This window comes from Lampetra planeri, chromosome 27 (genome assembly GCF_965212315.1).
Source record: "Lampetra planeri chromosome 27, kcLamPlan1.2.h2, whole genome shotgun sequence".
Classification (NCBI taxonomy): domain Eukaryota; kingdom Metazoa; phylum Chordata; class Hyperoartia; order Petromyzontiformes; family Petromyzontidae; genus Lampetra; species Lampetra planeri.
This window is the reverse complement of record NC_136133.1, coordinates 2,747,532-2,762,460: the sequence shown is the minus strand read 5'-3', so window position 1 is coordinate 2,762,460 and position 14,929 is coordinate 2,747,532. Positions and strand designations below refer to the sequence as shown.

The 14,929-nt window shown below is 45.2% G+C and overlaps 1 protein-coding gene across 3 annotated transcripts in view; it reads right to left on the bottom strand.

Annotated features, from left to right (window-relative positions):
* BACC1 (BPTF associated chromatin complex component 1) overlaps positions 1 to 12,119 on the bottom strand; it is a 29,768-nt gene extending 17,649 nt beyond the window's left edge. For 2 of the 3 annotated variants that reach the window (XM_078607215.1, XM_078607216.1), the window contains exons 1-2: positions 11,926 to 12,119; positions 8,849 to 8,943 (exon numbers count right to left, since the gene is read on the bottom strand). In XM_078607215.1, coding sequence (XP_078463341.1) covers positions 8,849 to 8,943; positions 11,926 to 11,946 — 116 coding nt within the window. In that variant the 5' untranslated portion in view covers positions 11,947 to 12,119. The remainder of the gene's footprint in view (positions 1 to 8,848; positions 8,944 to 11,925) is intronic. The other variant, XM_078607217.1, reaches the window with a different exon arrangement.
* Positions 12,120 to 14,929: the final 2,810 nt, after the last annotated feature.

Sequence of the window (14,929 nt, the reverse complement as noted above, 5' to 3'; positions counted from 1 at the left end):
CCAGATTGTATGGCTTACCAAAAATCCATAAAGAAGGTACACCCCTTCATCATATCGTCTCTCACCCACCTACAAACTGGCCCGATTTCTGTCTGAGACCTTACAACTATTCACTGGTAAGACCAACTCAGCTGTACTTAACTCAGCTCACTTGGTATCGTTAATTCAGGACATCTCACTATCTCTAGATAATTTGCTCGTTAGTTTCAATGTACTCTCTCTGGTTACCAAAGTTCCTGTGCCTGACACCATTGCAATCATTGAAGATTTGGTCCAACAAGGACTGAATGCTGATGTACCGGCCCTGGGGAGACACTGCCTCACCAACACTAACTTCACCTGGAATGGAACATTCTACAAACAAGTTGAAGGTACCCCAATGGGTTCTCCCTTATCTCCAGTTGTAGCCAATGTTTTCACGGAAAAAGTTTAGACAGATGCCATCCAGGCATCCACTCTACGTCCGTGTCGAAGAGGTACGTAGATGACACGTTCGTCATCTGGCCACATGGCCGACCAGCTCTGAACCAATTCCTCAACCACATCACTTCCATACACCCAGCCATCAAATTCACCATGGAGGTGGAAAAGGATAGCAAGTTACCATTCTTGGATGTTTTAATCTAAGAGACCAGATGGCTCAATGGGACACTGTCAACATGAAAGCCACCCATACAGATGCCTATCTAAAACCTGACTCCCACCACCATCCATCCCAGAAGAATTCCCTCATCAAAACTCTACACCATAGAGCTCGATGTATTTTAGACCATCATCACCTAGCCTGTGAACTAGAACACGTACACCAAGCTCTCAAGACGAATGGATATTCAGACTACACAATCCGTAAAGCCATCACCCCAACCGTTGGGAAAGAACCATCTGAGGACCCAATCAAAACCATCACCTTGCCATACATAGCAGGGGTCACCAAAATGATTTCCAAAATCATGAGCAAACACAAGATCCAGGTTCGATTTAACACAGTACATACAAAATTCGTGATCTGATCCCATCTGTGAAGGATGCGATCCCTGACATGCAATACCCCGGCATCTACAAACTAAGCTGTGTCTGCGGCAGTAGTTGCATTGGGGAAACTAAGCGACATGTCTCAAACCGTGTTCGTGAACATAAGGCAGACCTGAAACACGGTATGACCAATACCTCAGCCGTGGCTGATCATTGTTTTAATGTGGTGGGCTCACACAAAATGTATTTCTCCAAGACGAAGGTACTTTGCAAACCCACTGGCTATCAACAAAGATTTGTTCATGAAGCCATCCATATATACAGACAGACACAATTCCAACCGAGAAGATGGGTACAAACTGAGCAATCATTGGAAGGACGTTATCAACCAGTTTAAGTCATAACGGGCTGTGATGTTCCCATCCTACCACCTTCCGATGTTAGTTGTTATTGTCGACTCAGATTTTAACAGGTAAAATTTCTCACACTTACACAGCCACCTCCGCGCGCCGACCTAGAGCTTACGGCTCTGCGATCTCCCATTAACATGCTAATCTCTCACATTAACATAGCCACCTCAGCGCGCTCGCTGTGGAGGCCGCTCACCGATATTACATTAACATGCTCATTTTTACCTGGCAGTCCTTTAATTGGTGGAAAACCCACCACCGTCGCGGTCGCTGCCCACCACTTACATTAACATTAACTGTAACTGCCCCGCCCATGCTGCTGACATTTGAGCTACGCCCATTTCAAACCTTTATAAACAGTTTTCCTTTAAGTAGCTAACCCCCTTTTCCTGATGACGACCGCTTTTGTTGCGATCGAAACATCGTAGTTTTTTGTTATTTTCTTTGAACCTACCTACGTGACTTTACCGCAAGACCCAAGGAATATATATATAGTCTACAATGGCTAGACAAAATGGGAACTAAAATTGATTGTTTTTTTTCCAGATGGTGATTAATAGTATGCAATGTCGTTGATTGGTAGGGAAATCTTTCCTCAACTCTGCTGAGGTTAATGGGTATTTAGTTCTTCAAGTGTGTTTTACTACGCTGCGAATTAAATCGGAATCGTGACAATTAATCAAATATTATAGTGGACGAACTGTGACGTCCACGTGATCAAATAACTGTTACATTGAGTGAAACAATGCATGTACATATGAAACAATATAATATATATGTTTATTTACATCGGTGTCAAAGTCACAAAGGCAAGGGTAACATTTATTATAGGTTTTAACCATTTACCCAAAGACTTCAGACTCACGCACCCAAGGCAGCCTCGGGGCCAAGTCAGTTATTTTCTTACCTTTGAGTCATCTCAAGTGACTCAAAACTCAAAACAGAAGCATGCACGCACGCATATCAATTGTCATACGCACAAACAACACACACACGCACTACGTGGCTACGTTGAACAGAGCTAGGAGCAACAACGAGAAGTATTAATGAAGCACTTTGAGTGCTGTCATCAATACAACCAAAACGACCGCCGGCAAACTTGGCAGTTCATGGGCTGCCAAATGCCCAAAACATTACTCAGTCTGTAAAAAATACAGGTAGTCCTCTACTTACGATGGAGATGCGTTACGTCGACCCCATCGTAAGTCAACAATATCGTAAGTCGAAGATGGCCTAGCCTACCCAGGAGTCTTAAAGAATGGTGATAATTTAGCAAAACAGAGCAATTTACAGTACCGTACTGTATAAACTATATACTGTATGTATTTATTAATTACAATACTGTATTGTACAGTAAAATGTAAAGTAAAAAAAACAAGGAAAATTCTTAGCCTAGAGGGAGATGCGTACATCCCGGCAGCGTCCCAACGTACAGTGTCGTACCTCGTACGCTGCTGCGTTTGCCTGCCGCGCGAAATTTAAAATATTTTACAATTTTGTCATGTCACTATCGCCATCGTAAGATCGAAATATCCTAAGTCGGACCATCGTAACTCGGGGACTATCTGTATATATTTTGCCATAAAAATATTTATTAAAACGATAGCTGGGGCGATTAGTCGGTGAATTCTCTTCATGGACTACTTTTCTTATCATCAACTACTCGGACCCGTTTAACCATTTGTCAGCCACCCCGACATATTCCATTTCAAAAAGAGCAGGAGAAACCCCCCTCTCCTGCCTGACAAGCCACATGTGACGCGGCTCGTGATGCTGGTGTAATCACTAAGCTCCGCCAATCATCTCACACCCAACGGCACACACGGAAACGGAGGTGGAACTTTTTCCCCAAAATATTTTCGTGTTATTTGAAGAAATCAAAACCAGTCATTGGTAGAGTAACCAATTACTTTCATCAGAAAGCCCAGCTCTTCTTTTGATCCAATATGTCAATTCATGGAGCAATTAAGTGTCTGAGATATGTAATGATATGTAATATATGTGCTTTTATATAATAATACTAATAATAGTAATTATCTAAGTTAAGTAGGTCGTTCACAAACTGCCCTAGGAGCCCAGCAACCCGAGGTAAATTTACAGCCGTGGCTAACACCATGGTTGCGTGATATCCGAGTCCTCCCACCTTCACCAACTCACGCTGACCAACGTTCATCCAGCAGTGGAGAGCAAAGGTCCGTACATTATTACAATCGTCTATATTATAAGAATATCAATTGTCTGTCCTCAAGTCAGACTGTCAATCGCAGCAATTAAAGTACTCAAGGGCTCATTCTGACCATAAGAAAATATGGACAAGCTGTGTACATAGCTGTATGTATGACCTATAATCTCTAATCAAGGTAAAATAAATTCTAACCAACACAAGTTTGACAATAGGTGCTTCTCTTCCAATGCCACCCACGACTCTCGTGCAAGTCACCTCACACCACCAGTAAACGCAGCGCACTCATGACCACGGCTGCCAAGCAACACCAATACCTGAATCTTACTGCCCTCTACAGGAGACCGGGAAACGTGTTTTCGCCGACAACTGCACCTCCGATTAGCACGGTTGGCTACGTAGTGTGAAAGAAGTTCAACAAACATCTACATACATATCCTTACAATGTACCAGGTTAACTAAAAAAAATGAAGCTTCATTCGTATCAGAGAGCAATGTTGTGGACGAACATAATGAGGCCACTGTTGTGCTTTATTTAGGTTGACTCCGCCTTAAACACCTCGGGGCCACCGTTTTTCTTACTTCAGGTGGAGCTTTGCTGTGATCCATAAAGAAATTTACTCGAATACAAACATCTGACCGTTTCGAGTAAATTATGTTAATGAACATATATGAAACCTCTTCTTGGTTCTTTCGGTAAAGTCACGTAGAAGGGAAACAATAAATTATGTTTTGATTTAAAGCTTTCGTGACTGCAGGGATTCATATTCTTGGTTCTTTCGGTAAAGTCACGTAGAAGGGAAATAATAAAATAATACAAATATAAATTCACAGCAAGAAAATTTCAAATGTCAAATTCTTGCTGTGGATTTCACACCTGATGATGATTGCTTGTGTTGCAGTCGAAACGTCGTGATAATTTTTATTGTTTTATATTAGTATTATTTTATTATTTCCCTTCTACGTGACTTTACCGAAAGAACCAAGAATATGAATCCCTGCAGTCACGAAAGCTTTAAATCGAAATATATGAAACCTGACAAGGCACAAAAGAGAGGGCGGTGTGGCCAGAATGCCACAGAGCCACATTTGTCTCACCAGTCATGACATTTACACTGCTCCAGGAACACATTTAAGGCTGAAATTACCTAGGGGAGGGTCAGCAACAGTTCAACCATCACCCAGGATTAATAGTGGCTGTGGCCGAGAATCGAACCGTAATCGTCCGATTCCCAGCGCAGCACGCCACGACACCCCACTCACCATTTACACACGTGCACACCGTTTAGCCTTATAGACCATATGCGCAAATGTTGCTAGACAGCACCTATTGAAACCGGCACTGAGGTGTGGCCAGCACTACACACACCCGTCTGCCTTTGTCTTCAACAACACCAATGTACACGACAGGTGTGCCACAGCCAGGCAATCAAGCCTAGGTCATCAGGATCATAGCAGTGTGTTAACCATGGTGGCACTGCTACCAACAAAGGTCCTGAAACTGTATAGTCAAGTGCTGAGCTCCTATCAAGGGTGCCAAGGCACAGGGAGTGGATGATGTGGCCAGCACAAGCCCGGCCGCCTTTGTCTCCTCAGTACTGATGTTCACACGCGACACCAGGTATTCATTTGAGGATGAGGGTAGGCCCAGGCCCAATTTATGTATCACTCACCACAAATGTTTACCATGACAAGGAATCTAACTCAAACAATCCCCCATATCGCTTTACGGACTGTTGGTGAAAGTGCCAGAATGGCATATGAGGAGGTGATGTGATCACACACACCCAGTTGTCCTTGATGTTTTATATACCACACAGGTACTAATTTATGGCCGAGTCGTTCTAGGGGAGGCCTAGCACTGGCTTTGATATCGCTCACCACCTTTGCCGCTGACGTTTACTGGCTGCGAATCGAACTCACACCCAATGACACATACAGCACACAAAAAGAAGACGACAATGCGACATGCAGCGGTATATCAGTGCAATAAAGTCACAGCCGTATACTCGTGAGCAGCTGTTCCACTGATCTGGTCAATTGGTTCATAGCACAGTGAGCTAATTGTGTCACCACTCTCAAAGACAGACACAAAGATAAAGACCTCCCGTATAACCACACAGGACGGTTGGGTGCAAGTGCTGGGATCAAGTGCCTATGACGGCCGGCACGACGGACCAGCAGGCGGTGGGATCACCGCCACAGACACAAACACAAAGAGAATCTACACAATGCGACGCAGTGGCACATCCCGTGCGACAATGTCACAGCCGCGCACGTGAGCATCTGTTGTTCTGTTCCGCAGGCAGTGCAGCGCAAGCCACCTGCGTGGGTAGTAGCGCTCGGTGCAATGCCCTGGCAGGGCGCGTGGCGCGGCTGTCAACATGTTTACAGTGGCGCCGGCTCAACGACCGCCACCTGTGAGCCCGCGTCACTCTGCGACCACAGCCCTGGGCGTCGTGGGGTTAACAATACACATATAAATATCTCCCCGACAATTGCCACAAACATAAGAGACGTCGCTTTATCGAGCCATCAAAAAATTACTCTTTGCGCTCGCGATACACGCATCGACCTACACGCGTGCGTCAGAATCGATGGTGCGTTGATCTGTCTGCGCTGTATGTGGAATCAAAGTGTGTCACACCACGCAGGCAGGTGTGGTGCATTGCTCTTCCTTGCATACTGCCCTGAGCCATTGGTGGAAATGTCACGTTACTATGGCAGGACCACCTCTGATTTAATAACTCGGAATGCGCCCGATCTAGTCAAGACACTCAAATGCTAAGTGGGTTTGGGCCTGCTTACGTGCTTTTATGGGCGACCTCCTTGTACAAAACAGGTTGTTGTAAGCAGCTGCGTGGCCGTGCTGTGGGTGGGCAATAGAAGGCAGTGAAGAAAAGTCTATTGTTGGACCATACTATAATGGTCCAGCATCTTTGCTTCCCGCACCTCCACCAACCCGCACTGACCAAATAATCCACAGGACTTGTGGAGGCCCTCTCAACGAGCAGTGCATAGACAAGGGGCTGATACATGTACCAACGTGTACATGGGATTGAACCCATGGATGCAATGTGACCAGGGCAGGCTTCTATTGGAGTGGGGTGGGGGAGTCAGGGGTAGGTGTTGGGGGAGGCCCAATTGTGGAAAATTAAGTGGGGCCACAATAACTGCGTGGTTTCCAGTCAAATTATACACACGCGTTTGTCAACATGGCCTTGGGAAAGGAACGGCATGGATTTATAATGAGAGTCTAAGCATTATGAGTCTTACAGTGGCATTCAAACACCACGTAATTTGGCATATGGATTACGATTTACATTTGCAGTTCCTTTGTCAATCCACTGCTGAATAAACACCTTCTGCACACCTCCTTGGGCATGTGAGGTTGTGTGACATTCTTCACAATGCTGGTCAAAGCAGGCTGAAGGGGAAGACTCGGGACTGGTTCACATATCACTCCCCACAGACATTGTCCATGACCAAGCATCAAACGTCATCGGTTTCGTGGCTCAGTAAGCACTAAGTGCACTTTACCACTGCTCCAGTCTTTGTATTCATAGTGTTGGATTCCGACTTAAACTATGAGACATACCCCAAATCCAATGCCTGCACTTCTTTCTCAAAGACTTATCATTGTTCCCTTCAAATGATTTACCACTCGTTTTTAAGACGCTAAATCAATTCCAAGTGTGTCGTCTGATAATGTGTAGATGTCCAAACGGCAGAAATCTTCACCAACACGACAATGGCGGCGAAACGCGAGCCTAAGAACTATGATTTGAGCAGTATCTTTTTTTCACAAAATGATTTTACATTTCATGATACAACGATATCAGATTTCCTTTACGTTGTCATTGTATTTCCCATTTTTATCATGATTGTATTGTGACTTGGTGCTCTTCCACTAAAAATAGATATTTCTTCAAAGTAATTCGAAGGCAGTTAACGCAAAATAGATTTTGCTACAAGTCTTCTCTTAATGATCGATGGCTTGTGCATCAGATCTTATTTATTCACGAAGTACTTACAAAAAAATCAGCAGACTACCTGCTGGATCTCCTCACTGTTTCGAAGAACAAATGTGACCTAAGGTCTTCGCTCATTTACCAGCTTCACATTCCTTAGTGCCGTACAAATGCTGGAGGAGGGGCCTTTTCTATCGATGCCCCCAGGGGGTCTGGAATGCTATCGCCAATAAACTGCAACTTGGATCACTACCTATGAGATCTTCACTGAAAACTGCTCTAGAGGAGTTGTACACCCCTAGCTGCCACTGCTATTCAGAATGGCCTGAAATCAAATGTATCATTCGGATGACCGCTGCAAAGTATGATCTTGAGTTTTCATTGTGGTGTGCTGATCTTTAAAGGTGTATTGAGAAATTTTGATTTTGCTACTGATACTCCTGCTGTTATGGAGTGACTCATGCAGCCAGCTATGGCTGCGGGGTTTGGTCGTACATGTTATGTATATCGTTTGTTGTTGGATTTGAATCACAGTTCCTATGATCACTGTTCCATTGTTTTTGTGGCTTTATTTTGGTGATTTTGAGGACGGTTTAGTCTGGCCATGTTTGTTTGTTGTAGTACAGAGTTAGCCCCATAACTTTAATCTACATTGTCTTATGGTTGTTATTGTTTGACTTGCATCCCACTGGGATTGTTGCACACAGCATTGAAATGCGGTGTTTTTTTCTGGAAGACTTTGCTGTTTTTTCCAGGATTTTTCTGTTGCGTGTAGTCACTTTAAGATGTTTCTTGTTCATGTTTTTGTTTCGTTGCGGTTGCACCCGAGTCAAGAGCCGCATGGCTCCCAGGGTTATACCTAATAATTGAAACTTTCTAAGGATTATAACTCTCTAGTAATAACTCGTCAAAAAACTACCGTGCTATCAATTTATCCAGAAATCTTTTACAAAACCCTACTTTGTTCAGGATACAATGAATATTTTTCTTTATTAAGGATAATTATTGTATTGTGGTGAACCTGTGCATTGCACGTAGGATTTTGGGCAAGACTAAAAGGGAGACAAAGAATTAAGTATCTAGATAACACAATGAGGCAGTTTGGTGCACAAGAAGAGCCCAATTACATGTTACAAGAGACACGAAAAGCTGGAGATACGAGAAATTCAACAAGATGATGACTAATGGATGGTGAAGTTGATGATGATGATTTTTGATGTTTATAATACTAAAATAACAATGATGATGAATCATGATGGCCACTGAATGACTGACAATGACCATGAAAAATCAAGGCGAGTGGGTCTCCTTACCCAGAAGGCGATGTGTCTGCCACGGGGTGCAGCTGCATGGTGAGTTCGCCCAACTTGGAGAACGCCGCTCCTGCCGCTGAGAATATCTCACCGACCTGCCGTGGGCGGGTGGGATACGGCACACGCAGGGCAGAGGATGACAGGGGAACAAGTGGGAGGAAGCTGGTGGTGACGGGGTCTGGTTGGAATCAATCATGGAACGTTTAAGTCATCATCATATATAAGAAAAACTGTACCGGGATGTTCCTGGACTGGCTCGGCATGTTTCTTGTACTAACGCTTCATGGTCCCTCCATGACTGGAGGGAAGTGAAAGCATTTTTTATTTCTACAAAAGAGATTTAAGATATGCTTGGGGTAAATTATGCTATCCCAAGCTAACATTTATTATTCTGTAGTATCCCATCTTGACTCCATGAAATCAGGACAATTGTTTAGGACAGCTTGAGTGCCGGGGGCCTGAATTGGGTCAGCCCGGCGAATATGCAGCGCCAGCTTGCTTCAAAGTGGCCATGGGAGCATGGCCATCACCTTCAGAACAATGGAGATCGAGCTCTCTTAATATTAGCAAATATTATTCCAATATCACCACAGCATCAAGCACAAGACAAAACAAAATATACGTACAGAATTATTGGAGAGAAGTACATCACCACATGTTCGATAATGACATGTGAAACAATACATCACAAAACGTCTTCTAAGGTTCCTTCAAGTGAGCTAGTTTATTCAGTAGGCGCACTCCACGTGCTCCAACACAAACACAATAGAACACCACATTTTTATATGATGGGTTTTGTGCAGTCATTGGAGACGATGCTTAAACCCTCAATTCTACTACACTAAAGAGCCTGGTTTTATCAATTGCAACCGTGTCAGCTCAGTACTCATATCCTTGAGCCAGCTGCCACGTCGGCCAACCAGGATAGTTTTAATTTAATACAAAGTCTGTAGACCATAAAAGGTAACATGACCTAAAATCGTACAAATATTCAAGAATATACATTCAAGAATAGTTGTGCTCTGCTGCCATCTCCTGGCCAACTCGCGGGCTTGAACTCGACAAACCTCTGTGAATCACCAACCCTGGCCTCCAAAGCCCTGGGGGTAACCGGCATGCTCCACCACACGCAATTCAACGGAAAAGCTGCTCTCCACGCTCCTTCCTTACATATGTTTGAGCCGTATTTGCGATCTGCTGCCAATGCATTTCTACTCATATTCACTTACATCTGGCGAGGAGGCGCCTGTATCCCGTTTTTTAATTGTTTTAACCGTGTACCCCCCCCCTCCCCCTTGCCTGACCCAACATGGTTTTGAGAAATAAATGTAGAAGTAATGAACATAAATATTTTAACCAATTGTCAATGTTGTGACGTATCCTAAACTAGTAACTGCAAGCGAATTCAACGGACGCTCTGCACGCATGACGTAATTAGTTCGCGCTCGCTGATTAAAGTTGGAAACCACATAAAAGGTATTTTCTACTGTTATAGGTTACCAAATGGAATTCAAATTTATCGTGGTTATTTTTTATGAACCGATTCATACGCGAGCATCCACCAATGACTACTCACATATGATATCATTTCACAACATTTATTACCCCCTGGGACATTGAAACGTCCCACTCCAATGAGTCCGCGTGCCGCCGATTGCGAACCACTGGGTGAGCACAAGACTCACAATCAAAAGGACGCGAATTCAAATCCGGCTTGCAGGTCAACTTGGCTTACGCACTTGCGATATGAACCTGAAAACCCTGAGCTCTAATTCCTACACCGAGATAGCATCGATGGTTGAATATCTGAACCGGTACCCACTTAGCCAAGACGCACGGACAAGCGCGCAGCATGGTCAACCATCCCACGTGGTTGACGCGGCGTGAGGATTATATCCAACAGTGGGTCACAACAAGGCGATATCCTGTATGTGAGTATTTTTGATCCAGATATTATTTGCAAGAGGCAAATGCTGCTGTCACACTTGCCCTCGGATAGTTTTGAATGTATTCATACTTCGGAGTGTATTTTTTTGTACGGCGTTTTGAGATTTCGTTATTAAAGGCTCTTTATAACATCGAGGTTATTTTATTACTACTACGGTTTTTAAACGCGACCCCTGCCGCCGTCAAGTCAAAACATCGACCCCGCTCAAACTGGTAATCAGTCAGAACTAATCTCTCCTGCCGATCGATCGTCAGTCAGTGGCGGAAATTTCACTTTCTGTCAGCCACCGGAAAATCCCAACTGTGGCACTCACGTTATAAACCCTGGCGAAGAGTCTGATGGTTACGATGACAGTGTTGACATTAATAATTGTGGTCAATGCTAATTATGATAATGACGATTATGGCCTGCGGCGATGGTGATCGTTTTGATGATTGTGACCGAATGTGGCAGACGTCAGCAGAGTGCTGCCGAGCCCGGCACCGCTGAGATCCTTGGGTTCAAGATCAAATTTCAGCCCACTGCGTTTGCAAAATGCAGCGAGTTGATTTCAGCCGTGTCACCACTCTCCTCCTCTCTGCACAAAAACAAATTATGCTCATTTATCTTTTAGATTTAATCTGGGTAAATGCCAGCCTTGACAATTAACTGCCACGGGTTATCATGCGACGAACACAGACTATCTTCGGTAGCGGAGAGCTCGCGATATAACAGTGCCCATTGGTGTGGGTGCAGCAAAGGTCACTGTGTAAGGAAGGCATCTCTTGAGGAGGGAGTCACGAAGCGTTCCAAATTGCAATGCCAAAGATGCGCACGAAATTGTCGTCTCGAGACGTGCCGCCTAAAACGGACAATCGGTTTAACATTGCAGCGGGGAATTAACAATAAATTACGACGACGATGAAAGTTGCACCTCGGGTTTGTTTATATCTCGACGCACGTAAACAAATTCGGCTCTTATAACCCGCCAAACGCCGGCACGGGGATCCCGGGTGAGGCAGGAGCCCTCGGTTGGGAGGCGCCGCGGAACCGGGAGGCTTCAATCCCCGCGAGCCGCTCAGGCGAGACCGCGGCATTGTAGGCCTCAACAAGGCCTCCGCGGGGGTTTGGTAAGCCGCAACAAACTCACTTTTGTCGACGTGGACGTCATTGACGCGGTCGCTGCGAGCCGACGATTAATGAACGTGCGAATAAATAACGAACGTTGAGAAGAGAAACGCGGTTACATGTGAAACGAGATAAGGCGAGTTGAACCGAAGAAGGAAAAATTTAAGCCTTTTTTTAAAATGGCGGGCTGAGCGACGAGACGAAGCGATCTGATTCGCTGAACGTCGGAGGGCGGGTTGTGAATCGGAGACGAGCTCTGATTGGACGGCGGCTCTCTCGGCAGTTAACATGCGGGGGGTGGGGCGGGGGGGTAGGGGGAGTGGGGGAGGGGCGGGGCGGTGGGAGAGGGGCGGGGTTGGGGGGGTAGGCTTTCGCGACCAATATCATCCATAAGAGGTTTATTTGGGTTCGGGGCCGTCCATAAATGACGTCACGCACCTAGGGGGGGGGGGGTGTCAGACATTTGTGACGATGTGTGACGAGGGGGGGCGGGGTTGAGAAATGTGACGTCACATCAAAATGCGCAACTTTAAATTAATATAGACAACACGTTCTGCTTAATTAAATAGACTTCTTAATAAATGTTTTATCCTACAACATCAGAGTGCAGCGCCACATTAAATACGCACTACAATGACAATAGTTCAAAGCGATTTGAAGCATGTTTTATTTGGGGGGGGGCAGAGCTTTGTGACGTCATTTGAGGGGGGGTCTGACTTTTTGTGACGCCGTGTGACTAGGGGGGGGGGGGGAGGTAAAAAATCGTCCAAAATCGCGTGACGTCATTTATGGACGGCCCCTAACCCAAACAAAAACCTCTTATGGATCGCAAAAGAAGCCGTTATCAAATCACTGCTTGGATGAAAGCATCCACCCCCCCCCCCCAAATAAACAAACAAACCTTTGGCATCTCTCTCAGTTTTGCATTTCATAGTTTCCCAATTCGTGGTTTGTATCATCTCTAGACTCCCGCCATCATTAATGTCGTCCACCGGTCATCATTCCACGTAGCAAGCGGTGTTCTTCACCCATTTTCAGGGGTTAGAGGCAGGGCACCTGGAGGTGAGGGGGCCGCCACACCATTTGAAACAATTGCGGTTTGACAGCACGATGACGATAATGATGATGGGGGTGTGGGTGTGTGTGTGTTTTCACATTTGTGTATTGTCGGGGGTCGCAATAAAGGTCGCTAGGGGCCGTCAGTGGGCCGCGGACCTTGTCTGAATCGATCCTGTGCCTCCCCGAGGCCAACTCGGCCTCAAATAAGTACCTGGGGCGGTGTGTAAACATTGCCACTGGGGAGACAAAGGCGGTCGGGCGTGGTGCTGTGGTGTTGGCCACCCACCCCATTCGTGCACCGTTCTGGCCTTCATAGGTACCACTCGCTAACAGCACTTGCCCCCAACAGTCCACCTCCCCCCCCCCCACCACGGGCACTCTTACCTTGGGGGCCGTCCATAAATGACGTCACGCGATTTTGGACGATTTTTGACCCCCCCCCCTCTCGTCACACGGCGTTACAAAAAGTCAGACCCCCCCTCAAAAGCTCTGCCCCCCCCCCCCACCAAACCATATTTCCATTTTGAAAATAAAACATGCTTCAAATCGCTTTAAATTATTGTCACTGTAGTGCGTATTTAATGTGGCGCTGCATTCTGATGTTGTAGGAGTGTTGTTATAACAATTAGTGTTGTTATAACAATTCTATATTTATTTAAAGTTGCGCATTTTGATGTGACGTCACATTTTCTCAACCCCCCCTCGTCACACATCGTCACAAATGTCTGACCCCCCCCCCCCTAGGTGCGTGACGTCATTTATGAACGGCCCCTTGGCCTCACCTCCCCGCACTACCCTCCCCCCCACCCCTAATCATTGTAGCCAGGTCGCTTCTGACAAAATAAGCTAATATCTCAGTGGGATTTACCTGCTAAGATTGTTTTTAATGTTTAATTTTAGCGATATAACCTCCTGCCTCAGCAGTTCGCCTGCTGTAGTGTTGTACCTGAAGACGATTGCTTGTGTTGCGATCGAAACATCGTGATTTTTTAAATTTTATTTTCGATCTACGTGACTTTGGGGCCGTCCATAAATGACGGCACGCGATTTGACGATTTTTGACCCCCACCCCCCCCCCACGTCACACAGCTCTGCCCCCCCCCCCCAAAAAAAAATAAAACATGCTTCAAATCGCTTTAAACTATTGTCATTGTAGTGCGTATTTAATGTGCCGCTGCGCTCTGATGTTGTAGGAGAAAACATTTATAAAGTCTTCTTTAGTGTTCTTGGTTCTTTCGGTAAAGTCACGTAGAATGGAAATAATAATATAAGACAGAGTCAGACTCTGTCTTATCGACAGACCTGCTCTCCACCTGAGGACGGCTGCTTGCGTTGTGGCCGAAACGTCGTGAGAATTATTTTATTTTTATTATTTTATTACTTCCCTTCTACGTGACTTTACCGAAAGAACCAAGAAGATGAATCCCTGCAGTCACGAAAGCTTTAAATCGAAATTTTCTTTAGTGCTAATGCTTTTCTGTCTAGGGCTCTAGGCCAAGATGTTCTATTTGTGCACCCCCCCCTTCCCGGATTCTACTGGATTATTTCCTCTTCACATTTCCTCCCCGTCTCCTCGTTCACGAGTGCCTCGATGTTCCTCTTATTCTCATATTGCGTTTCGATGTACTTGTCAGTTTTAGTCATAGGTTGCATAATACCAAGCTGTGGTCCGATGATACATCGGCTCCTTGGAATGTTTTGAATAGTCAAACTGTTCTCCAGCGTGAGAGATCATTACCAGACCTCTCTCATTCATGTTTTACCATCCGGTAACCCTCCATTTCCATTTTCTGCATTATTTTAGTTTGAACTTAGTATTTCATGTTTTGAAGTGAATTACAGCAGTTTTTCACCTCTTTCATTTCTTTTTCCATATCCACACCTTTGCAGGATGCGCCCCCATCTGACGTAACCCTTCCCAATGTTCGCATTCCAATCTCCAACAAACAGCTGAACAGCTTTTGTAG